The 25,207-nt window shown below is 37.8% G+C and overlaps 1 protein-coding gene and 1 long non-coding RNA gene across 2 annotated transcripts in view; both read right to left on the bottom strand.

Annotated features, from left to right (window-relative positions):
* Window positions 1–1,247: 1,247 nt before the first annotated feature.
* Window positions 1,248–10,455, bottom strand: slc25a43 (solute carrier family 25 member 43). Its single transcript, XM_042493939.2, has 5 exons — window positions 9,963–10,455; window positions 7,418–7,659; window positions 7,083–7,255; window positions 4,541–4,675; window positions 1,248–2,906 (listed from the first exon to the last, which is right to left on the bottom strand). The coding sequence occupies exons 1-5, from the start codon at window positions 10,232–10,234 to the stop codon at window positions 2,694–2,696; spliced, it is 1,035 nt and encodes a 344-aa protein (XP_042349873.1). The 5' UTR covers window positions 10,235–10,455; the 3' UTR covers window positions 1,248–2,693.
* A 2,186-nt stretch (window positions 10,456–12,641) lies between these two features.
* The window catches only part of LOC148188881 (uncharacterized), a 38,068-nt gene continuing 25,502 nt past the window's right edge, over window positions 12,642–25,207 (bottom strand). The window contains exons 4-5 of the long non-coding RNA XR_015777252.1: window positions 25,080–25,135; window positions 12,642–13,000 (exon numbers count right to left, since the gene is read on the bottom strand). This is a non-coding gene — a long non-coding RNA (uncharacterized LOC148188881). The remainder of the gene's footprint in view (window positions 13,001–25,079; window positions 25,136–25,207) is intronic.

The raw sequence follows: 25,207 nt of genomic DNA, 5'->3' as shown, positions 1-25,207 counted from the left end.
ATTCAGATTTGGTGCTTTCTCTCATCACTCAAGCTAACATGACTAAAAAAGTTTATCTTGGACTTTAAATTGTCTATATATTCTGATTGGATCATAAAAGAACTGATAAATTGTTAAATTAAGATTTTGGGTCAGATTTGGCTCAGTGTCAGATGTCAGATTGAAGCAGCTGAGGCCTGAAGGCTGAGTAAAGGTCATCCCATCTGTTAATGTCCTTTGACTGTCACTCAGTTTGCCACAGTATGGAGGCAGACATGATTGAATCAGCTGACCCTGTGTTAGCAGACTGATCAGCCATTTTCACCTCAAATACCAAGTAAGCTTTATTTACACCTTATTTAGGAATGTTTCCTGTTATCAAAAATGATCACTAAACACACAAACAGGCCAATTCATTAGAAACAAATTGCAATATGAGACATTTAAGGGTGGGTGATACCATAAAAGTTGATTTCAATCCGACACCAGATAATACAGAGCCAGAATCTCTGATATCAATAACAACTCACTGAGAAATAGATGTCATTTAAACATCTCCGTCTCCCAGCTTTAGCCCTGTTATAGACAAGGATTTAGCAGCGACATATAGCCGATCTTAGACCATATTTTAAAATAATCGTTAAATATTTTAAAAATACATAAAAACCTGTATATAATTCATAAAAGTGCTGCATACCCCCACATTAACATTATAGATGTTTATTTTTTTGCCATATAGATAGATTCTGTTTACTCTTTCATCTAGGCTACGACTACGTCTTCTTAACTTTCACTTTTAAACCTTGAATAACTGAACTCCAAATGTCTAGAGACAAATAAATCTAAATGTCTAAAGATGAACAGACGTATAATAGACTTGCATTTAATGTTTTTTCAACGTTAAATTGCTCAGTGGGAACACTTTTTATTATTTAAAGAGACTTATGTACTTTTGAAGAGGAGATCAGTGTCATGATTTATAAAGTGAACAGTCTGCTAAAATAACAGCTGATAATGCCCAATTATATTTTGAAAATGACTACAAAATTAAGCCAAAACACAGGTGCCAAAAACCGCAGTACCTCCAATGGCCACGTGAGGCTGGCTCCAGAAGTGAGTCAATCCCCAAAGATCCCCATGTTAAAATGCCCAAATATACAGCAGAAATAACAAGCATACAATGCATCAAAGTTTAAAATTTGGCAATGCGACAAAATAAAACTGTGTGCAGTATGAAAAAGTGAAAAAGACCACCTTCGCAATGAAAATTGTGTCAATAAAATTTTAATGTAAGCACATTTCTTTGATCACAGTCCATGTTAGCACATTTACATGATTGATCATAAGCTACTGCTATGACGCATCAAAAATTTACATTCATTGTACGTTAAAAATAACACAAGTAGGGTGAAAGCGGATTTGCAGCCTACTTGAAAAAAATACGGTATGGCACTATCAGATGTCAATACCTTAAATAAGCCTGAAATAAATAGTTAACACTTAAGGCACAAAATATTTGGTTAGAAACACACATGGAAAGTCATGAAGGCTGAGAGAACAATTCATAAACGAATAATACTATCAGATAAAATAACAATCGGCGTTTTCAGACTAAACTGTTCTGGGGAATCCCTGATAGGAACTGGCCGCTGGGAGCTCCCCGGAGAGCTATACACCTTCAAGGGCTTTTTTTTTTCTATATGATATTCACACAACCAATGCGAACCGGCGGCTAATATAGCACAGGCCCCCAGGAATTGTGCTACACTTTGAAGCCAATTTTTGTAATGGCCAAACAGTGTAATTACAATTGTCATGTGATGTAGCCCCAAAAGAGTTATTCCCACAGACTTTCATGGTGACATTTGTAAATCAGTGGATACATTTTTTTCTTAGCGTCACAACCCCTGCAAAATCACTCATTTTGCTTTCAAGATTTGATCCTTTCGGTCCAATAACATTTGGAAAATCTAGTAGAGCCACACATTTAAACCATTTTTTCACTATTCAAGTTAGCGGAGCGCTAAACTGGTGGTAGCCGCAGGTCTCTAGTGCACCTGCTCTATGGGCCACACAGTGTAGAGGCAGTGCCGATCATCCAGGTAAATTTATACACTGCAGATGATTTTTTTTGTGATTCATGCGGCACAAAGCAACTTTCATAGGATTAACCTCCAACACTGTATGCAGTTCTCTAAGTCACTTTTACTTTACTAGTCAAAATTGTGTTTTCTTTCCACCTTTGCATGTATGCCCAGTAAAGCCTGAACTTCACTGTCAGTCCATTTCTCCATCTTTTCTTCAATTTGTTTCCATTACAAGCTCTTGGTTGTAACTGATCAACATACACTCACATCTCGACCAATGACTGTATACTTATGTCACTCATAGTTTCTCTTGTGCTTAGGCAGTTCCTCAAAACAGTGCTCTAACTATGATTGTTTCTGGTTCCTGCACTGAAGAAACAACAAAAAAAGGGGTCATACAGTCATGAAATAGTTCCTACAGTCCAAAAACGCCTCATGTTTCTGCAAGAGGTAGACTGTTGCTGCTGACAAGACATAACATAAATGCGTGGTAACACCTTTTACGGAGACGTGAAACCTGAAATGGTTTGTAATACAGATACAACAAGCCTCTGGAGTATTTCATTTTGCTGGTCAAGTGTGGTCAGCAGTCAGTGTTTTTCACAAGACATCTTCTCATGTGAAGTTTCACCAGCGGTTACCAAAAGATGAACCCCCTGACCCAAAGTTCCTGTTTCTCAAGTAGCGCTTCAGTTCTTCCAGTTCAGACGGCACAAGGCTCTGGTCCACCCCCGGTGTAAGTTTGTAACTGAGGGGTGAGACGATGTAACCGTTACGGTAAAGGCAGACCTGCTTACACATCTCGAAGCAGGTAAAAAGAAGGCCGAAGTAGGGAACAATCTGTGAGGGAAGGACAAGAGGTTGGAAGATGAGTGTCGATCAGAGTGATGCCAACACTTTATGTGATTAAAGTGAACATAAACAAACACAGAGAGGAGTTTGGTTTGGTTTGGGTATAATGTTGTGTATGCTTAAAGGGATAGTTAAAATGTTTTGAAATTGGGCTGTAAGAGGTATACCTCTACAAAGTCAGTGCATTAAATACAGTTAATGTCAGTCGACACGCCCCAAGTTTAGATAGGCAGGCTGGAGCACCACCACAGACGCTAAGCATAGACGGGGGTCAGCAACAAAACATGTTTTAACTGCCTAAAAGAAGTTCTACCTAAAACATCAATATCAGTTTAAGTGTACGCTATACTGAAAATAATTTCTGTCAAAAATTATATTCTGATGGTGAAGCCATTGAGTGTTCAGTTCCATCTCTGCTCTCGTCCATTTAGACTCCATTGACAAAAACAGTAATTTTTCCTCACTGAACATGGAAGCTGCATCAATAAGTTAGTTGCGGTGATCGCAACAATTAATACAAATCCCCATGAATTCTGTGCGACCTTGTGATTTTGTCCAGTCTCCTCAACTTTACTGCAAATTTGACCATTCAACAGGGAAAAGTCTCATTTCAATGTAAATCTGTGTGCAGCATATTGATTCACACAGCCTGTCTTAACCATCACACAACTAACTTATACAATGGTTATTTATAGGTTTAAGGATAATCGTTTTGCTGTCTGTGTGCAGCCTGTAAACATTGCAACATGCAGCGCAATTTTTTAGAAAAGTTGCTTTGAAATCAGACATTTTAGGCCATAACAATCACAAAAACAGCCCCCGAAATTCTGGAAGGACTGAAAAACAAACAAACTGATCTAGGTAGCAGTAGACCAGCAGCGCCTGTGTTCTGTGAGGTAAAATTAATGTTTTTATCAAAGGAGTCTGGTGGCTTTGAACAGAGCAATACAACGGCTTAATTTCCCTGTGGAACAGGCTGTCTGACAGCAAGACAAAGAGGCAAAAACATCCTAAATATAGTGTACACTTTTTATTGATTGTTTTATGTGGCTAAAATACATTTTGCTGCTGCCCCGTCTACAGCAGTACATTAGTTAGCTTCTGCGTCGATACTTCTGCCTGCTTCTCCAAGCCAGGTGGCATGCCGACTGACATCTACTGAATGAACACTGACTATGAATAATTACCTCATAAAAACCCACTTCAAAAAATCCAAACTATCCCTTTAAAGTCTCTACAACTTATTTTTCATTCATGTTGACATTTTGGTAAAATAAGCTGCTCATAACAGGACCTTACATTTGAACAACCTCCAACTATCATGACATTTGCAATTTGAAATAAGAGAGCGGAGCATGCTGTTCCAGACTTTGCTCACCTTGCTCGTGATATTCATACTATGAATTACACACTGGACATTGCTTTCCATGCCCCTCCCCACTCTCCCTTTTGCGTAGGTCTGAATACTGTCAGCGTCATAAAGTCACTCATGCTCCTGAGCACGTGAAGTTATTTCAGTTCCAAACACAAGATAAAGCACACCAGCACTCGATCCATATGACTGACAGAGAGCGCAATGTGGCTGAGATATAAATAATAATAATATATAAATGAAATAGTACCTTTATTGTGTTGGCAGTGAGGCCGTTCCACAGTGAGAGGACGCCCTTGTTTTTTACAACCTGTACGAAACAGTTAATCATCCCGCTGAAATGGACGTCGACGCCACCAAAATGGGGAAGACGGGCACTCTGCGCCTGAGAGGAGAATGAAAGTGAAAATGAACAGCAGTGAATCAGTAAAATGTCATTATACGTCAGTAAAGTAATGTTCAGAAAGGTCAAGTGAAGCATGACGAGACAGACAGAACCTGTTGCAGTTTGGTGGAAAATTTAATGAAGTTATATACATGTGTATCAGCAGTTGCGCAGTGAAGGAAAGTTGAGACTAATTCTTATACCTCTCACTTTGTGTGTGTGTGTGTGTGTGTGTGTGTGTGTGTGTGTGTGTGTGCGCACCTGCACAAATCGGATAATATCAAACTCATTCAAAGGTCCAGTGTGTCGGATTGAGGGACATTAATTATCAGAAATCGAATATAATATTGATTAATATGTTTTCTTTAGTGTAAAATCACCTGAAACACAGAAGTGTTGTATTTTCACTACCATAGAATGAGCTGATTATATCTACATAGGGAGTCGGTCCTCTTCCATGGAGTTCGCCATGTTGTTTCTACAGTAGCTCAGAATGGACAAACCAAACACTTGCTCTAAAGTTTTATCATTAGTCACAGCAGTCGTACTACACGCCTGGTACACTGAAGAAGTGTCTGTTGTTTGCAAACTGCAACCTCACTGCTAGATGCCACTAAAAAAGAACTGAAATTAGTAATAGCTACCATGAAAAACAAATTCTTTTCATGTTTTTGTTTGCGCAATGGTTGACACATTTCCTTCCTGCCATAAATCAAATCTTCATTTCGCTGTTAGATCGTACCCGTCTGCAGATAGAATTTCAGAGTTTTGTTTAGTTTAATTCACATTAGCATTAGAATCGCACATTTATGCATAATAACCAAATGTGCTACGTTTAATGTTTGTGGCAAATTGCTAATTTGAAACACTTTTCCACAAGCGGCTTTTTTTAAAATAAACATTTTAAAAAGAAAAGAAATGCATCTTCAAGTACATACACAAAAAATACCATCTGCAGATGCATACACAAATAACATCTACAAATACCAAGCATACATCCACAACAGCCACAAATAAACCCATAAAATACATCCCCAAATCCATACACAGAAATACAAACACACAAAATACCAGCATGTCTACTGTGGTATTAATTGTGAGAAGTAAGCCAAGTGAAAGCAAAGCTTAGGAAAACAATCTTAAAAAACAGATGGTGTCATTATTCTGTAGCCATTATGTTGTGCAGTCAACATTTACGTCGTGATGAGTTAAAGCTAAACGTGTCTAATTCAACTTTAACCACACAGACAACTTTACAGGCTGACGGTCATGTGACAGGGAAATGTATCTTTAGTAGTTTCAAGGTTCAGACACGCAGCCATGAGGGTGTTAGACTGTTCAAACAGTTTGATTTGAGGAGGAAACATTAAGCTCACCATCGAGTTAAACAACACTTAGCTACCCTAAGCTCCTGCAAACATCCTCAGCTGTTTTCCCATCATCCATCCTCTGCCTGACTTTTAATGTTTAACTTCAACACAGACGAGAGCTGAGGTTAAATGATTATGTAACATTGTTCTTTATAGTGAGGCCGCATGGCTGTGATGGTTTAGTGAGCTGGACATACACAACTCTCACCTTGCCTTCTGTCTGATAGTGACCGGCTTATCTTTGGAGAACTTATCTATAGCTTCAGCAGACCCGGGACACATCCACATTCCCAGCTGCTGTTGAACCTTGTGGTAGCTAATAATAGATAAAACCGGATGTAGTATTCTGTCCTTTGCAGCGCCATTGTTACCCCATGTGACCTCCCCAACGTGCAGAACGCATCTCAGACATGATTTCAGGGGAAAGTGGTGCAGACCACTGTGTCCTACAGTGAATAATGTGGTTTTATAAACATACACAATACATGTCCTGACTCTACAAATACTCCGAGATTAAATTATTTTTGAACAAAAACTACTTAGGCTATTTTGATTTAAGAATGTAAACTTTCCACTGAGTGACCAAAACCGGCTGAACTTATTTTAGATGCATGTCCACTGCCCCCTTGTGGACTAAAGCTGGTAATACAGCCACATGACATGCTACACTGTGTTGTGTTTTTAGTTATTTCCAAAATACTGTAGGTAAGAATAATGCAAAACACTTTATAGAGAATAAAGTCACCTAAAGAGATCTCTAGTAATCTTGAAATTTAACACTTTAAAATAATGTGAAAAAAAGAAATGAAGAATTAACTTCGCTCATAATTATGGTAATTAAGTAATAACACTTTTAAATTCCTTTTAAATATTGAAAAAATTGCTGGACCAATTCTACCAATCCTATTTTTTTTTTATTTCTGACATTCTTTTTATTTATGTAGATGTTTAGATTTTGTTTTTGAAATCAACTGTTTCAGTTCTCCTGAAAAACATACCCTACACTGGGGAAGTGAAATGTTCTGCTGTTAAATTACCTGCATCTTCCGTTTTACAGTTTCAAAAGGGTAGGAGAGGGTCTGCGCCACGCCTGCTGCCAGACAGCCGTTAATGAAGTTCTGCAGAGGAGTGAAGCGAAAAGGAGGCTCCTGCCAGAGTTTGTCCAAGTTCATGTAGACTGCGTAGCATCCGAGAGAAAAGGGAAAAGCACCTGTAGACAAATGAAATACTATAAGTTAAAGTATCATTATTGAAATGTGTGCAGGAAACAATGGGGAAACTGTAAATGCAAACTCAGGAGGAAAGAAATGCTTTTAATAAAAGGAGTAGTTAATTAATATTTTGCATGGATGCTGGGAATACGTGAACACACCCAGTAAAGTGAGGGAGAAGCCTCTGTAGAGAGCAAGCAGCCCTTCATTCCTGTAGATCTTTGACAGAGTGTGAGCTACGCCGATGTATGTGGGCTGTCTGCAGTTCTGAGCGATGAGCCGGGTTTCTGCCACCTCCAGAGGGTACGTGGTCAGAGCAGCAGCAACGCCCGCCAGTCCACCCGCAAATATGGCTCTCCACTGAGAGATGAAGCCCACTTCATCCATGTGAAGGTGGACGATCCTGGAGACAGAGGAGGGAAATGTTAATGACACTCAACTGTACAGATCGCATCGATCAGAGAGCGAATGGATCTGTTTTTTGTGTCATAATTTGTTGATATTTGATGCTCCATTTGTGCTTTTTGGTTTCGATTGTTCTGCAACTTCTTTTGAGGAGGGTTTAATGTGTATGCGTGTGTGTTTGTGTGGGCGTGTGTGTGTGTGTGTGTGTGTGTTGAGACAATGAGTTGATCATTTCCTGATTGCCAATGTGAGAATTTGCAGTGTTAACCTGTTTGATATGTATTTGAATTTGGGATGAAATAAACAGTTACTTTCATTATTTCTTGAGCTATTGATGATGTTTGCCATTTATTGATTAGTTAATCTATACATCTAAGAAATGTCAAGAAAAAAAAAGCTCTTCACAAGATTTCAGAAGGCAAGATGACATCAAGTTGTTTTATCTGAACAACAGTCCAAAAACTCATTGTTAATTGATTATTTTTTTATTCCTTAAATTGAATATATTTTGGTTTGGCACTGTTGGTTGGACAGATCAAAATAATATATGTTCATCGGGACATTTTGTCAAATAAATGAGTAATCAAATATCCATATATTTGAATCAAATATCTAAATATTTGATATCTATCCATAAAATCAAAATAAGTATTTGCAGTCCATATAGATTAACGTTTTTTGTTTTTCATTTATTTATTTCCAATTTAAGTTACCTGCATCATGTTCAAGTTCTTGTGTTGTAATTCACGTGCAAATAAAACATTAACCTTATCAGGACACTGATGACGTCAGGGTCCTATTGTAATAACTCAGCTCGTGTGTGCATGTGTGTGTGTGTGTGTGTGTATGACTATAACAGGACAGGGCTTTCCTGGAACACGATGTTCTGCAGCTGTACACGGTGGTTTGCCGGATGGATGAGGTGTTAACACGCGCACGTGTCCTGAAGCGTGAGAGGTACCCACTGACTGCAGCAGCTTCACTACTCTCAGTAAATATTTATGACTGCACGCTGGATCGATGCTGACACGCTGAGGCTCCTCGCGGCCCTGTATGTTTATGTATCAGACATGTCGCTGCACGTTTTGTCCGATAGTAACCTGAGAGAAACGTAATGTGTGTTTTAGCCCTGAGTGCGGTATCGCAGGCAGCGCTTCCTCTAACGACAAGCACTGTTGTCCTCTTCCCAGCACTGTCAAACCTCAGTAATCAAATATACATAATCTATGCATGAACATATGTGCATATAGTTGGGTCTACAACTAACACAAATATTATTTATTAATTCAACTATATTTTTTATTGTTTAATTGATAAAGCATTTGTTTGACAAAATGTCAGATGACACGTTTATTATTAGATAATTTCTCATTTCCACTGCTGCATACATTTCTTAAAAAAAAACCCAAAACGTTAATATAAAGAAAGAAATATATTACAAAAAACTGCTGAAAACTTGCTCATCAGGATTTATTTTACTTGTGTATTTATTTATTTATGTATTTTGGTTTTCTTACTCTGTAGAGTGGCCCTAGGTACCCTGAAAAGCGCTATATAAATTCAGGTTGCTATTATTATTATTATTGTTATTATTGTTGTTGTTGTTGTTGTTGTTATCATTATTATTATTATTATTGTATTTTAATTCTTATTTCAATGTGTTGTCTTGGCCTTCGAGAATTATTCACAATTTTCTTGAATTTTAAAGCCCAAATTATTAATTGATTGATCAAAGAATAAGCAGACTGATCAACAACACTTTTTTGCTTGAACTAAAATAGCTATTACTTATTTTTTTTACATACTTTGCTACATACGTTTTTTCCTGTTTAATTAAATTAATCCACTACTTGTTCCAAAGATAAAGTTGACATTATTGAGGGTAAACGTGAAAACAGAATGCCTGTGAGACAAAGCTGAGGGCACGTACACACCATGACATCTTTAAATATCGACTGAGCGGATGCAGCCCTCTGATTGGCTCAAAATAGCCTCGTACGGTAAAACAGGAAGTACATCTTATGCTGAACTGATGAAAGTAAACAGACTATTTAAACGAACATCTTTAGGTCATTTATTATGACAAATATTTTGAAAAATAAAGTGACGGTCACTTATTCTTCTACTGAAATAAAAATGTGCTTTCTACTCTTTATTTCACACTGTGCGTTACAAACTTGCTACGTCAGCTGACCAAGCTGGCTAACAAGCTAATTCAGAACAAAACAGAGAAAAACATCCGGAAAATAGATGTTTTAAAGTCAAAATAACGCGAGAAAAAAAACATCTTAGATTACTCACTTTTTGTATGTTGTTAGATGAACAGCGCTGTAAGGAAACAGCCGGAGACAAGAGGCGAGGTTTCCTTTCCAAAATGCTCCAAGTCCTTCATTCTGGTAGATGAGGAGGAAACTTTGCCAGAAACCTCTCTTACTGTGAAAAGTTCCCACCTGGCTTTTAATTTTAACCACCTCCAGCGGCGACGTGACGGTTTTACTGAAAACACCAGCGAAACCGACGCACATGAAGCTCTGAGAGCTGGTCAGTCTGTTGTCTTTTTTCACCGAGGCCATCCCTGTTTGGCCCTCCGCTCAAGTTTCTGCTCCCGGTGCTGGTTTTAGTCTCGTCTGGGGGACAGGACACGATCTGTTTATGCAGGTTAGACATCTAACTGTACAGAGACAGATGAGGTATTTGTCTCCTGCTCCCACCAGCGGTGTTATGTGACAGAAACACGTCACTCTGATGACTCGTGCAGGAGGTGAGCTGCAGTCTCGAGACAGTAACACCAGAGGACGCCCTTTGGCCACACGGGGCCTCCGTAGAGCCAGCAGGGGGGCCAACTTTTTTAGAAACTTTTTTGAACGGGCAGATGAGATCATGTAAAACAAGACTAGGTTAAGACCCAGTATGTATACACTTCTGTAGATAGTTTTTAGAAGCAGCTCAAGACTCATTTCTATGCTCTTGCTTTTACCTAATCTCTTTATCTAATTTAATCAAATATTATGGTTTCAATTTCTAAAAAATGTGTTTTATGCTTTTTATGCGATTTTATAAACCTGTTCTGCAACTTACTGCCAGAGCTGAGCTATGGTATACATGTGTTGTAAAATTATTTTATTCTATTTTAACTAATTTTATTTGTGTATATGTGGTTGTTTGTATGTATATGTACAAATATATTTGTGTGTTTGTATGTATGAGATTATATATGTATTTATATACACGTTTCTCACACATTGTTAGGTTTTAAATCTAGGCACTCTTGTATGTAAAGCACTTTGAGCTGCATTTAATGTATGAAAGGTGCTATATAAATAAAGATTATTATTATTATTATTATTATTATTATTATTATTATTATTATTATTGTTATTATTATATGGCTGGACTGTATACATTGGTTGCCAAACTCTTTCCTCCAGGGACTTCTATACTATCATTGAGTAAACTGATGAGATATTTTATATTATAGCCTATGAAATTCATAACAATAACAGTAGAGAACAACTGATAAACTGATTCAAACACATTCTTTGAAGGCTTATTTTTAGAGAAGTTCTTTTTGCTTGACTGTCTTTTCTATAACAGGACAAGACTCTTGAGCAGAGCGTGAAGACTCTGTGAATACAGCTTGTGTTCAGGTCCTCACTGTGCCATCTGAGATTTTTTTAAATAAAGAAAAAAAGTATATCCTGAACATTAAAACTTAAAAAAACAGCAATTGCATTTAGTTATTAACTTAATTAAATGTTAAACAAGTTGCATCCATTATTTCTTGAGGCTCGCAGCTTTGTATTTTGACAAGTTTTTTCTGTGCATTCATTCATTAATAACCTCTGACAAATCTGACCCCATGCACAGGAGCAATATAATCTGAAAAGTATCGTTATTGGGTCACAGAAGAATTTGGCATTTTATTTTTCCGGTTTCTAGACAGACACTTTTTATAGCTGCATCTGACTGAAATATTTCTATTAATTTAATTTTATAACAATGCTGCATTAAGTGTGTCCATTTTGTGAGGCTTATTAATGCAATTTCAAGGAAAATTTGTTTACTTTACTCCAAAATATTGATATTGATGTTGATATAGGCAGCACTTTATGGACTTGTTAGGCCAGAAACACAATTCAAAGTTGTCTTGAAGGTCATTTTTGCATAAATGTGTTGTGGGTGATAAGAGTGGAGGAAATGAAACTTCAGGTCTGTGCAGTTTTATCTTTTTGTAACAGACACTTTCAGTGAAAAAGAAACAGTGAAGAAGTTCAAACAGCTGAATAAACATTCCTCATATTTTCTGGTGATCTCTTGGATAATGCCCTTAAGGACCATTTTGATAACCACATATTTTAAGGATTGGTGGGGCGACTTTCTCTCTGTAGGTGGCGCAACAGTTCAACTTTTTGATTTGCCAGCTGGGGGATGAAATAACTATCAGCATATCCTACTCAAGCAAAGGCATGATTAACCCTTTGAAAACCACTTTTCTTGTGCTTGTAGTTGTGTTGTAGTTATCATTATTATATAATAAAATTATTTGGCAGAATTATTATAGTTTTTAAGAATTTTTACAGGTCATTTCTTCATTTTTTTTGTTGCTCATTTTTAGGTAATTTCCTGTCTTTTTTTCTTCACCAATTTTGAGGTTTTGACTTCTTAAATTACTCATTGTCTTTTTCCCATATATATATATATTTTTATCAGACAGTTTGCTTAGGTCTTAAAGGGTTATGGTTATGAACTGCTCAAACAAAAATACATAAATACATATTTCTGGCTATTCTAAGCAATAATGTCAGTTTTTTGTCTTTTTGACTTTTTTGGGTGGGGGGTGGAGGGGCATTGAGATTAAATAAGATTACCTTAGAGATACCTTTTTTTCTTTTTCATGAGAGTTCTGGCCAAAATAGCAAGACATTATTATATTCATTTAAAAAAACTACTCCAACCAGCCGCCTGTTCAGTGATGCTCTGAGTGAAAGAAAGGTGAAGTTTGGGGTTACCGTTGGAGGTTTGGTTCAAAGTAAACATAGCTGTTATATTCTTATTTTTTCATCTGTGGTTACAACAGATGTCAACATGCTTCTGCACCAGCCAGGTAAATTTGTTATTTTATTTATTGCACCGAGCAGATGAATCAGATCTGATAAACTGTCTAACTGTATTAATCAGCAGGGATTTGTTGTCACTGTCTTTTTTCAGCGTTTGTTTTCCTCCTTGTCTTGGCCTGCCGGGAGCGCCTCCCTCCCCTGCCGGGCTGACAACCTCAGATGCATGCGAGGAGCCCACCTTCTGTCTGCGGCTGGACCACTTGGCTCCTTCACACAGGCTCTCTGGAACAACAGAGCCGACCAGAGGAAATGACAGCCTGATCACAAGCCCTCGCTCCCCCTCTAGCTGCCTACTGGGGGAGTCTGTGTGTGTGAATGGCACACCGGCTTTCACCTCTGAAAACCAAAAAAACTAATTTGATGATGTAGAAGCATGGGTGGATTATGAGACAATGGGTCCCTGGGCACAGATACACAAAAGGCCCCACCACCTCTTCTACATAGCAGCAAGGCATACAGTTGTTATGGGATTTTGCTTGTTTGTGATTTTGTGCCTCCTTGTGGTTGTTTTGTGTGTTTTTGTACTGTTTTTGGTCTCTACTCTGGTCTCTGCCTTTGTGTGTGTGTGTGTGTGTCTGTGTCTCTATTCAGTCATTTTGTGTCTTTTGTGGTTATTTGTGTCTCTCTTTTGGTTATTTTGCATCTTTTGTAGTTGTTTTGTAGTGTTTTGTGTCTCCTTGTAGTTATTTTGTGTCTTTTTGTGGTTGTTTTATGTTTTTTAGGTTATTTTGTGTCTCTTAAAGGTGTTTTTGTCCTCCTTGAAATTATTTTGTGTCTTTTTTGTTGTTATTTTTGTCTCTGAGATAATTTTGTGTCTTTTTTGGTTGTTTCTTGCCTCCTTGTTATTGTTTTGTGTCTCTTTGTATTGGTTGTATTGTATTGTTTTGTCTTTGAGGTAATGTTGCTGGGTTTTTTTGTTGTTTTGTCTCTCTTTATGTTTATTTTGTGTCTCATATGGTCATTTTGTGTCTCCTGCTTTGTAGTTTGTCTCTGAGATAATTTTGTGTCTTTTTTTGGTTGTTTTGTGCCTCCTTGTTATTGTTTGGTGTCGCTTTGCTGTTCTGTGTGTCTCATGAAGTCATTTTGTTACTCCTTGTGGTTATTTTGTGTATCTTTGTAGTGTTTTATTTGTCTCTTTGAGGTAATTTTGTATCTTTTCAGTTGTTGTTGTTGATGGTTTTTTGTTGTTGTTTCTTTGAAGTAATTTTATGTCTTCTTGTGGTCTTTTTGTGTCTCTTTGTGGTCACTTTTCCCCAGTCAGAATGTACGAGTGACATTTTGCAGGTGAAGGCAAGTGGGGACCCTGACACTTTGGGCCCCTGGACCTGTGCCTGATAGTCCCGTTCAGTAATCCATCCATGAGTGGAGGTAAATGCAGTTCAGAAACAAATGCAGACGGTGTCTCTACCCTGAGATGTGCTGACACTGAAGTTAGAGTTCATATTAACTACTCACGCAACTGCTATTACTAATTTTAGGTTCAGGGGTATTTGAATCGTTTTACAAATAAATCAATACAATTTTAGGAGCCAGGATGATTGGCTGGTCCAAGGAACTGCAGTAATTTATATCCTAACTGTGCTCCAACAGAGGACTGTCAAGAGGGAATACAGTTTTTGCAGCCAAGAGCAATAAAAGTCTACTTTCAAATGCTTTGAAAATTCTTTGATCTCACTGTCATACGTGTGTGTTTTGTGATACACGAGATAAAGGGACTTCTGTCTTTCCAGATAAGTGTTGTGATGTTGTATCTTATCAATTAATGCTTCAGCAATCAAACAGGACACCATCAAGGATCTGCTGCCACTCTGTCTCCTCTGCTGTCCTTCCTCTCATTGCCCTCACCCTGCAGTATTCATAGAGAGCACACATACCGCACTGCCCTCTTCCTGTATGTATATCCCCCCCTCCTGAATGAGAACTTCCTCCATGCAGCGGAGAAGTGCGGGAGCAGCCTGCATGCCTTTGTGTCTCTGGGACTGGCACGTAGCAGTAGGTGTAGGCTGGCTGAGGCATTGTCATTCTCTGGGTGTCATGCGCAAGTCAGCCATTGATCTCCCACTTTGAAGTGTATCGCTGGAGGAGAGCAGTCTGTGAGTCTGCAGTCAGCAGAGGGCGCTCGATACCAGGGAGGCTGAGTCGCTGTCATGCTCTCACAGACTGCTGCAATAAAATTCTCACCTCATTATCTGAGACAGTCACATCACAGGCCTGTGTTGGCAGGGGAGGGGAAAGGGAAGAAAGGGTGTGTGACACCAGAGTCTGTCTGTATGTGAGTGTGTCTTTTTTTTAAGGGTGGGGGTGTGTGGGTGAGAAAAATCAAGCATAAGTACAATTCACTGTGGCAGCGTGTTGACACCTCCACCAACAAGGCTCAGGCCAAACTGCCCGGCTCACTTAACAGCACTGAGAGACTTGTTATGCATAAGAGGCTAATTTTGAATTAATGGTTTCTGTGATGGGTTGAACTGTGAAAGGTTGTCAGGGTTTGTTAGGAATAATAAATGCAGTTTTGCACCTCATTACTGGCAACAGTGTTTATTACAACAACATTACTGAAACTCCTGTTATCTCAGCCCTGCAGACCAGTAAAGGTGCTGAGATACAGTCTATAAAGTGTCACATCTGCTGTAAATGTGTAGCTTTAAGGAGTTCATTTGTGTAATGATGGTTTCAAATGCTGATCTATAAGCTATTTCACTAATGAGCAGTTTTGGGGAAGCTTATTTTAAGCTTTGCAAGCTACCAATTACTTCACACTGGAAAAAAACGCCAAAGCTGCTCTCAGGAGAAATCGAGTTTGGTTAACTAAAGTTACTTATATTAGGAAAAAGTAGTTCAAACTACTTTGATCAAATTGGCATGCATGTAACATGAAATTAAAGTTGCACTCTAGCAAAAACCGCATTCAACTGAGTTTCTTGCAAGAAGTTCCCACTTGTTCACAAGTCATTAAAAAATATCTAATTTAATTAAATCTAATGATTTTTTTGTAGTATGGGATATAAATACTCAACACCAAACTCCCCAACTATGACAAACAAACCATACAACAAAACAATACCACAATTTACATGTTTAAAACAAGAAAAAATAAAATAAAATACCTATACACTATTAATTCGAAAGTCTAAGAATGTCAACTTTGGTTTATATACAATGTCCATCAGTTAGACACCTGCCTTCAGAAACTTGAGTCCAGGTGGGGATATTACACCGAGCAGTGTAATATCTCCACCTTATATTTCCCACACTTTGTAGATAAACTTAACTATATACATTGGAACTAAGGAAGCTTACATTTCTATCAATCCTACTGAGAAGGAGAGAGGAAGACGAAACAGCAGTCTGCTCATAATGGGGTTAGAATTTGATCCATTCGTTCCAAATTTGATAGAATTTGTTCTTTTGAATTCTAAAAAATACAGTCAATTTTTTCCATTTTAAATATTTTAAAAATGATTCTGTATCAATAATATTTCAGAGTAGATGGACTCGGTTTAGTGGTGGTGTTTTAAAGTAAAATTTAAAATAACATTTCAAAAAACAGCTGCAAGGATGTAACCTTGTGTGTGAGCATGGCAGGGAAAATTGGTAATTTTTAACAGTTTTTAAAAAAATCAGAAATCTGATTCCAATTATAAAAAATCGTATTTGTGCAAAGCTGTCATGTTGTTTTGTGTGATTTCTATTTGCCATGTAAAAACCTAACAAGGAATGACGCATCACTTATTTAGCCAGGATGTAGATGACCAGGAGGCCCATTGTCTGTGAGGATACAGAGGAGAACTTCTGGCAGCTGGTGCCCCCTTATCTTCCCATGTACAGCCAATAAATCAATATCAAATCTAAGGAACAGGAAGCCAGATGGCCTTCCCACAACCCACTTTAGGCCGGGGTGCTCTCAGGGTCTCCTTGGCTACTGTACCGCCGGTGCATGCTGCAGCCCTTTGAAGACATACACATTCAACAAGCAGCTCAATGAATGACTAAAGGGAACAAATAAGCTGTTACTACTCTGCTCAAATCAGTGTTTGTGTTTCCATCCACATCAAAGGCCTCGGTGTGTTTGATATGCGGCCCCCACACCTTGATCCGAGCCACAGACAGGTAGAGGGGAGGAGCAGTCCATTGAGAAGCGAGAGGGTCATGTGGCTGCTCCCCTCAGCCCCGGCTCGAGGGTGGTTGACCCAGACGAAGGGTCTGGTGGTGTCTCTTGTTCCCCAGGGTGCTATTGCCCCTTACACCCATCACTAGACACATTATTTATTGGGTGGCCTATTGATTACATGCTTTTAAGGAATATTCACAGGAATTTGGAGCAGTAATCACAAAATGGGAAACATTTTTAAGTATTAGGACAACTGAAGTAAAAGCAGAGTCGCGTTGTATCTGATGGCCTTCTCGCAGAAAAACGCCAGAGAGGTCAGTTACCTAAAAACATCCCGCCAGACTCATCTTGATTTCTGTGTAGGCCAGGGGTCAGGTTAAACAGTAGTTTGATTGAATGGCTGTTCACAGGCCAGTGTGAAATGCCAGCTCTATTGCAATGTGGGAGTGGGAAGGAGGGGGTTTCTCTGGCCTTTGTGTGGCCTGCAGTCTTAGAGCACGGACCCATTGTTAGAGGCTGACCAGCCAGCCCCTCAGACTCTCCTTTGCCCTGCTTTGTCTCGAGCAGCGTGACCATTTCCTTCATCCAGGTCAGGGCAGGGTCGTGACTTTGGACACAGGTCCTCCCTGTCTGTCTGCTCAGCCTGCATAAATTCGTACAGCGCTGAGACAGATGCACGGCAGCCACGCGCGAGTGTTAAAATGTAGCTGCATCAGAGCAGGTTTGAGAAAAGATTGACTGCAAATATATTAGGTGTCCTGTGTGTCAAATTCACAGAACCAAGACACCAAAATTATGCCTACAACCAGAGGATTTCCTTGTTCAAATGTTCAGTGACGACGCCTATGCCCTTGCGTAATATATTGTTAAAACAAAAAGTCATTGGGAAGCATCTTTTTACTAAAATGCTGCATGTTTGTCCATGTTTGTATAACAGCCTGTCTGAAGACCTGAGGGCAGCCGAGGGGGTTGATATTTTTAAAAGCAAACTCAAAACCTTTTTAGTTTGGCTATTAACTTAACTTAATTCATCTATTGACTATTTAAATATATATTTGATCTGTTTCACAGTTTTACTACTTTCTATATCATATTTATTATTTTACTTTGTGCCGTTATCATTTCATGCCTCTTATTTACAGTTTCAGTACGTTACTTATTAATTTCTTATTTATTAATTTATTATTATTATTATTTATTTATTTTATTATTTATTTATTATTTATTTATTTTATTTTCTATCTCAGTGCTGTTAAGTGAGCCGGGCCTTTATAAATGTATTTATTTGTTTGTTTATTTACTTATTATTTATTTTTATCTTACTATATATTTATCTTTTTAAAGGTTTTATTCTGCCTCTGGTGTTTCCTCACTTATGGTAGTATTTCTTTAGGTCCAGGTTTTAAGGAGTATTGTTTTTGATGTTTGTTTGTGTGTGTGTGTGTGTGTGTGTGTGTGTTTTGGGGTGGGGGATGAGGGTATTGTATGAAGCGCTTTGTGTTACAGTTCAAAAGTGCTATACAAATAAAGTCTGACTGATTGATTGAAAATAAATTACTAAAATGAAACTGACCTGGTTCTACCACATGTTAAAGGTCCAGTGTGTACTTGAACTATGTTTATGTTTGTTTAAAGGCACCTGCTATAACAATGCTTACGTTACTGTGGGGCTTATTTATGCTCAACGTTTGCCATGTATACGGACACTGAAGGAGCCTCCTAACTCTGCATTCACTTAGTTCGTTTTCTGAAACCTTATGGATATGTATGAAATGGAGCAGTAACATCAGAAATCGTGGGGTTAGTGTAGAGTAGTTTAAGCTATATATGACCGTGAAAGACTAAGACATTTTAAAAACGGCGGAACAGAAGTAATGGGTATTATACTAAAAATAATTCTCCATCCACATGTTGCTGGTTGTTGTGTGAAAAATTTGGCTTCACCTACTAGTGTCATCTATTGGCTGTATCTAAATCAACATAAATGAGGCACTGAAGTGTGAGGGCAGTGATGTTTGCAGCGTTTAAAAAGGACAGATATATTTTATAAATATATATATCATCAGGGTCCCTTGGCTTTGGAACGACCTGCTGGCTTGTAGAATCAGTGACTTCCTTTAAATAACTTATTTTTGTTATTTATTTTGATCTATTTTACCTTTTTAATTTATGTTTTATCTCCTTTATTTGTATTTGTGTTTTATTGCTTTTATTTTTTCTGATGTTGTTATTTTTGGTCTATTTCTTTGTAGTATTTCATTTAGATATTATACGTCCTGCATCTTGCATCGTTTGTCCTCTGCTTTTAATTTTATTCAAATACTGTTTCTTCTCGCTTGTGTTCAATAGGACACAAGTGAGCCAGTTACTTTGTAAACTCTGTTTTTAAATGTGCTATAAAAATAGTTATTTATTATATTATTATTATCATCGACATAAAAAGCACAGAGTCTGCCATGTAGCCCAGAACAGACAAACCAATCTCTGCCTCTAGATAGAGACATTCACGTTTTCAGTGCTGGAACCTCTCCACTAGATGCCACTAAAAGCTTCACACTAAACCTTTAAATTGATCTCCAATTAGTCAGAACATATTTATGATCTATAAAATTCACATGGTGAGAGATGTCTCACTTGTGCCTATTTTACAAGTGTGTAAAACCCAGTACCACATGCACAGAGCTGAGATAACCTCTTCACTGCTCTTAAGTGTCTGAGTTATGCAACTGTGAGGTTTTAGAAGAGTGGACGGTACCCTCCTTCTGTCCCGAGGCTGGACCTGCCTTATCATGGCCTGGTCATCACGGTGATAAGAAGAGGAAAGGCCAAAGGGCCATAAGGGACAGTGTGCGTGGTTCAGGTCAACAGTGTGAGGAGGCTGCAGTCAAAGGGGAGGGAAGGCGGACAAGAATATTATCTGATAAGAATCACTCAGGTCTTTGATCTCAGAGGGGCTGATCCTGCGCTACAGGGTGTCATGCTGGGCGGACGAGCAAAATAACACGGCAGGTACAAACAAGCGAGGCCTTGAAGATCATCTGGGGCTAAGCATATTTACACAGGGAAGACTGGGAAGACTGGGAGGACTCTGCTGATACACACACAAACACACGCAGGCTTGTTGTCCTTGCTGAATTAGCATTCTTTACCTTTTTGGCTTTGGATTTTAGTTTTCTGATTTAAGTGTCAGAAACTGAAGCTACAACTGATTGTCAGCCCTCTGTTTGAATGTCACAGAGTGGTCCGCCGTGGTTTCGTCTCATAAGTCACTGATTAAAAGCCGCCATGTGGAGGCCAGACAGGACCTGGGGCTGCAGTGCAAGCTGTGGCCCGAACCAAATGCCTCGCTGTCTTGCCCAGGGTGAAGGGAGAAGGGATTTTTTTTTAGCCTTGAGTGGCCAGAGGGGAGGTTAGCAAGCTGCTGCAGAGTTAACGTGTCCTTGGTTTCCCCTTAGCAACAGTTAAAAACAAAAGAGCAGACATACGTATCTAAAACCTCCCTCTCTTTTACTAAACAAAGCACGGTGAGGTGTTGGAAGTTAAAGGTAAGTGTGATTACATTCTATATTTTGTATATTGTCAACAAATCTAATAAAAAATACCAAAACAAAAAGTCTTGTCTGTGCAGCTGAACCCTGCTATCTTATTCTTTTGTGCCATAGAGCGCTCCAGGAGGAGGTCATAAAACACAGAAATTACTAAGCATTTCAGCAGCCCCTGTACCTTCGTCTCAAAGTCAATTTTTTTTTATGGGTTTTTGGTAAGAAGCCTGAAATAAGGTCTGTGTTTTTAACACAAGCTTAAGAGAGTTTAATGTTTTGTTCTTCAACATAAAAATTCTTCACTTGTGAATTTTGAATATTTTATGTGTCTCAAAAAACATGGCTGCCAATAAGTGGCTAAATGAGACTACAGAACGTCATTTGCTGAACTGCGCCTAAGTCAACATTACAGCCTTGTTATGGTGGCCACATTGAAGTCATGCGACTGTAATGTAGTTTGTTTATAGCCTAACATTAGCTTTTTACCTCTGGCATTGCCTTTAGGCTTCAAAAATAGTAAAACGTGAAAGTATCATAAATGTTTGTTTACCACAGAACTCATTTTCTGCAGTAATCCAAAAATCAAATGGGATAATCCCACAGGCTTTTTGATTCTCTAAAGAACTATTTAACAAACGCTGTTGAACTGACAGTCATGTAGCTTCATCACAATGATTGTGAGCACTGTTGTCTATTTTGAGTCAATTCCTGCTGCAGTAAACACTAATCAGAGCATGAAATTTGTATTAATCCGCAGCTGAAAATAGTCCCCAACAAATGCACTACTTATTCCATTTTGAGTAAAGTTTGCTGTAATCTACAGTGCCTTGCTGTTAAAGGAAATTATTTAGCCCTTTAAAAATAAAGTATATATGAGTGACCAGTTTAAAGGTGCTGTATGTATCTCGAGAGAAAGTTAATTGTCGAGTGTCAATCCCAGGTCATCAAATATCGAAACTTGGGTCGATGGTTCGGTCTGACCACCAACCTAAAGTGTTATTTGACAACCTGAGTCACATACTGCACCTTTAAAAATGTATATCTCCAGTAGGAACGAATGGGCCTGAGACAGAGAGTACTGATAGATGGATTAATTTACTGTTGGTTTTGGTCTTTCCACGGGATTTATTGACATTAACTAACATCAAGAATATATAACTGGGTCGTTTTTAGATAACACCAAAGCCAGGGAGCTATTTAAGACTGAGGTATCATTCCTTATTTAGATAAATCACACAAAGTACATCTTCGAAACTTGAATATTAAGATGTTTTATCTTAATTTTGTCTTTGGTTTGCATCAATCTAAAGACAAGGACAGTAAAGTATCAGTAACCTGTTACATCCACGCTCCAATTAAAAGAATTAAGATGTAAGAGGCCTTCATTATCAGCTCTATCTGAAGGACATCAAAGGCCGCGGTGGAGTGAGAGTGCAGCTGCCCTGACGGTGTGAGTTTCTCCTCTCTCACTCCAGAGGAACTTGTTTGTGTTGAGGATGTTTACTGATCCCAGGAAAGACAAACAGCGCCTTTCTTCTTTGTTGGTACCGCAGCTCAAACAAAATGTGTGTGTGCGTGTGTGTGTGTGTGCGTGCGAGAGAGTGAGACAGAGCTTCAGGATGTATTGTATTGTTACGTCAGTGTTTATCTTGTCTCTGTGTTTCACCCCACTTTCAAGTTTCCAAGCAGAAGATGACCTAATTCAACGCTCTGAAGCACAATTTGACAAGAAAATGCAGCCGAGGCAAACAAAACGCCACCTACATACCTCGAAATTTTAACCGAGATTTGGAAATTCCATGTTTTGCTTTTCAGGATCAACCAATCCATTTTACTTTTGTGCCAATTTGTCAAAGCAACACTAGACTGGATCACCCTCATCCACGTACAAACCTTTTAAGATCACCAAATCCAGATGTGGCCAGTGCATTAAATAAGACTTTTTATCCCAATAAAGGCAGTCTGCCAATACAGCCGCTGCAGTTACCACTTATCACTACAGGTGCCGCCAAAGACAACAAAACAAATCTTTCAGATTGTAACATTAAACAATTCGGTCTTGACAGTTATTTGAAGGATTATTTATGGGGACAAAATACATCTTTTTTTGTTTTTATTTTTGTTTTTTAAAATGTTGCGATACTGAAAGGCTTACTATGCAGCCCAATATTTAATTTACCTACCTTATTATAGTAACTGTTAAACAAATCAAGCTTAAAATATAAATACATGTGTATATATATTTGACAAATCTAAAAGTTCTTAATTTTTTTTTTTTTACCATAATACATTCCAAATCCAGCCTTCTGCTGGAATCAGGATAATGCTTTTTTTTTTTTTTTTAATTGTATCTTAATCCTAGAAAAATATGATTTTTTTTCATGAATATGAATCTTCAAACAACACACACTGACGGATTGATCCATATCAAAACCAAAACTGGAATGCATGATCTAATCCAATGTCAGAACACTTTTTCATTTTCATGAATTGATCCAGTCTAATAGCTAAAATCTAATCAGATTACTTCTAAACAAATAGGCACCAAGGTCTACATGTCATTAGTCATCACAATTTCTGATGATATTGTGATATGTGATGGCTCTGCTTCAGTCTGATTACTATAATCAACTGACAATAAATTGCCTTCAGAGTCTTACATTTTCAAGCAATTTTAAGCAACTCAGTTATGATACCTAATCCAAACACACGGTGTCACTCTTTCTCATTTATTCTGACTGAAGCCCTCAAACCCAGTCCACATTTATCAGATACCATCATGTTGTCAGGATGTTGTGAACAATGCTTTTGAGACAATTCGTCTCACTCTGACAGCCAAACGTGACACCATGAAATAAAAGCACTTCATGTGATTTGTTAGAGTAGTAGTATAGTTTTTATCTGCATTTCTTATTATCATCTATTTTCTTTCTGATCTCTGGTTTAGTGATAAATTAGTTCTTGTCCTACTTCAGCATTAAAGTCTGGCTCCAATTGTAATATTGCCTTTATTTGTCTGTTTTGAAAGGTAGCATATGAATAAAGTTATTATAATTGTTAATAATAATAATAATTGATTACTTTTATTGTTATTAAAATGTACTGTTATTGAGAGGAATTGACTTACCAAACATGTGACAAAAGACTGCCATACTTTATAGAATCTGTTTTAGAGCCACAAACAGCAAATTTCATCTTCTCAAAGTTCAAAAACTTCAAAGGCTCTCCCTAATCTAGAAGATGTATAGTTTTTGATATAACGTGGTGTAAAATGGTGGCAAATATGTGATTTTAGGCTATCAAAATAAAACTATAAATAGTACCTGTTTTAAATCTTGTCATGGCACTAACATTCAAATGTCTCCTGTAGTAAAAAAAACAAAACAAAAAAACCCATACTTAGCTCATTTTAGCTAATTATTTGATTTATGATGGCCAATGAATATATTTGGTATATTACTATTTAATTTCAGCATGAGATAAGAAAAGAAAGTGTGTAAGGTATCTTTTTAATAGAAATTATGCAACTTCCCATTAATCCAGAAATTTGGCGAGAACTGTGGCTAAATTTCCTGACTGTCTCATGAAATACAGACCAGTTGACATCTGTATTGCCACAATGGAGTGTCTCGTTCTTTGAGCTTGTATCAGCAAATGTCACTTTGTGTTGAGGTTTCCTACCATAGCTATAAATCGTGGGGGAAACAGGCTTTCACAGAGAAGTTTTATGGCACGGAGACTTCCCTTCCATTCTGCAGGGGGTAGGCTGCTTTACACCGTGTGTCCGTGTGTCGCAGCCCTTTCAACTGGCAACGTCCCAAATACTATTTTTCTGTTCAGCATCATTCAGGCGTTCACTCGCAGATGTTTTGATAAGAAAAAGTTTGGAGTGTAGGCTCATATTACTCATATTGTTTTTTTAACGTTTTCATGTAGTTTAAATGCAGTGGTGGAAGAAGTATTCAGATCTTTTAACTGGTTGCAAAACTAGAGTGAAAAAATTCAATGAGATTTGCATTCAAAGTCTTATCAAGTAAAAGTACAATAGTATTGGCATAAAAATGTACTTAAACCATTAAAAGTAAAAGTATTGATAATGCAGAGTTCATTTCAGAATCATGCATATTGTATTATTGGATTCTAATTATTGATGCATTAATGCGCACATGTCGTAGCGAGTAAATGTGGGGCTAATTTTAATTACTTTGTATACTGCTGGGTAACTTAACCTACATTAATAGTAATCATTTACTAGATGATCTCTATTAATAATCTAAAAATTCTAAAAAGTATCTAGTGACTAAAACTTGTCACTCAAACTTGTACTTAAATACACTAAAGTGCATGAGCCAGATGCAGACCCCTAAAATCTGCATGTCATGCCAATTTGCAAAGACCAATTTTTCATAGTTTTTCAAATGTTTATGTCTCTAGTGTTGGAAAATACATTATAGCATTACAGGAATGGTAGCTTTCTATTTGCCATCACTCCTTTTTTTTCATCCCTACATCATTAATTTTTTTCATGTATTTTCTTTTTTCTGTTTTTTTTTTTACATTTAACACATAAAACCACTGTAATAGAGGGTAACCTTCACAGAATATCATCAAGACATATGTAGTTTAGTAGAAAGAAAATAGTTCCTACCTGAAATTCCTCACCTCAAGGTCTGTGGATTATCTTGAGCCGCAGGTTCGTGATTTCTGCAAAGAGACATTGCTGTTTAGTTTTTCAAATCTAGATATATATTTTGGCACTTTTAGCACCACAAGGCG

The sequence above is a fragment of the Plectropomus leopardus genome, chromosome 8 (assembly GCF_026936395.1).
Source record: "Plectropomus leopardus strain MGB_pleo_1.0 chromosome 8, ASM2693639v1, whole genome shotgun sequence".
Lineage (NCBI taxonomy): Eukaryota > Metazoa > Chordata > Actinopteri > Perciformes > Serranidae > Plectropomus > Plectropomus leopardus.
This window is presented reverse-complemented; position numbering and strand designations above follow the sequence as displayed.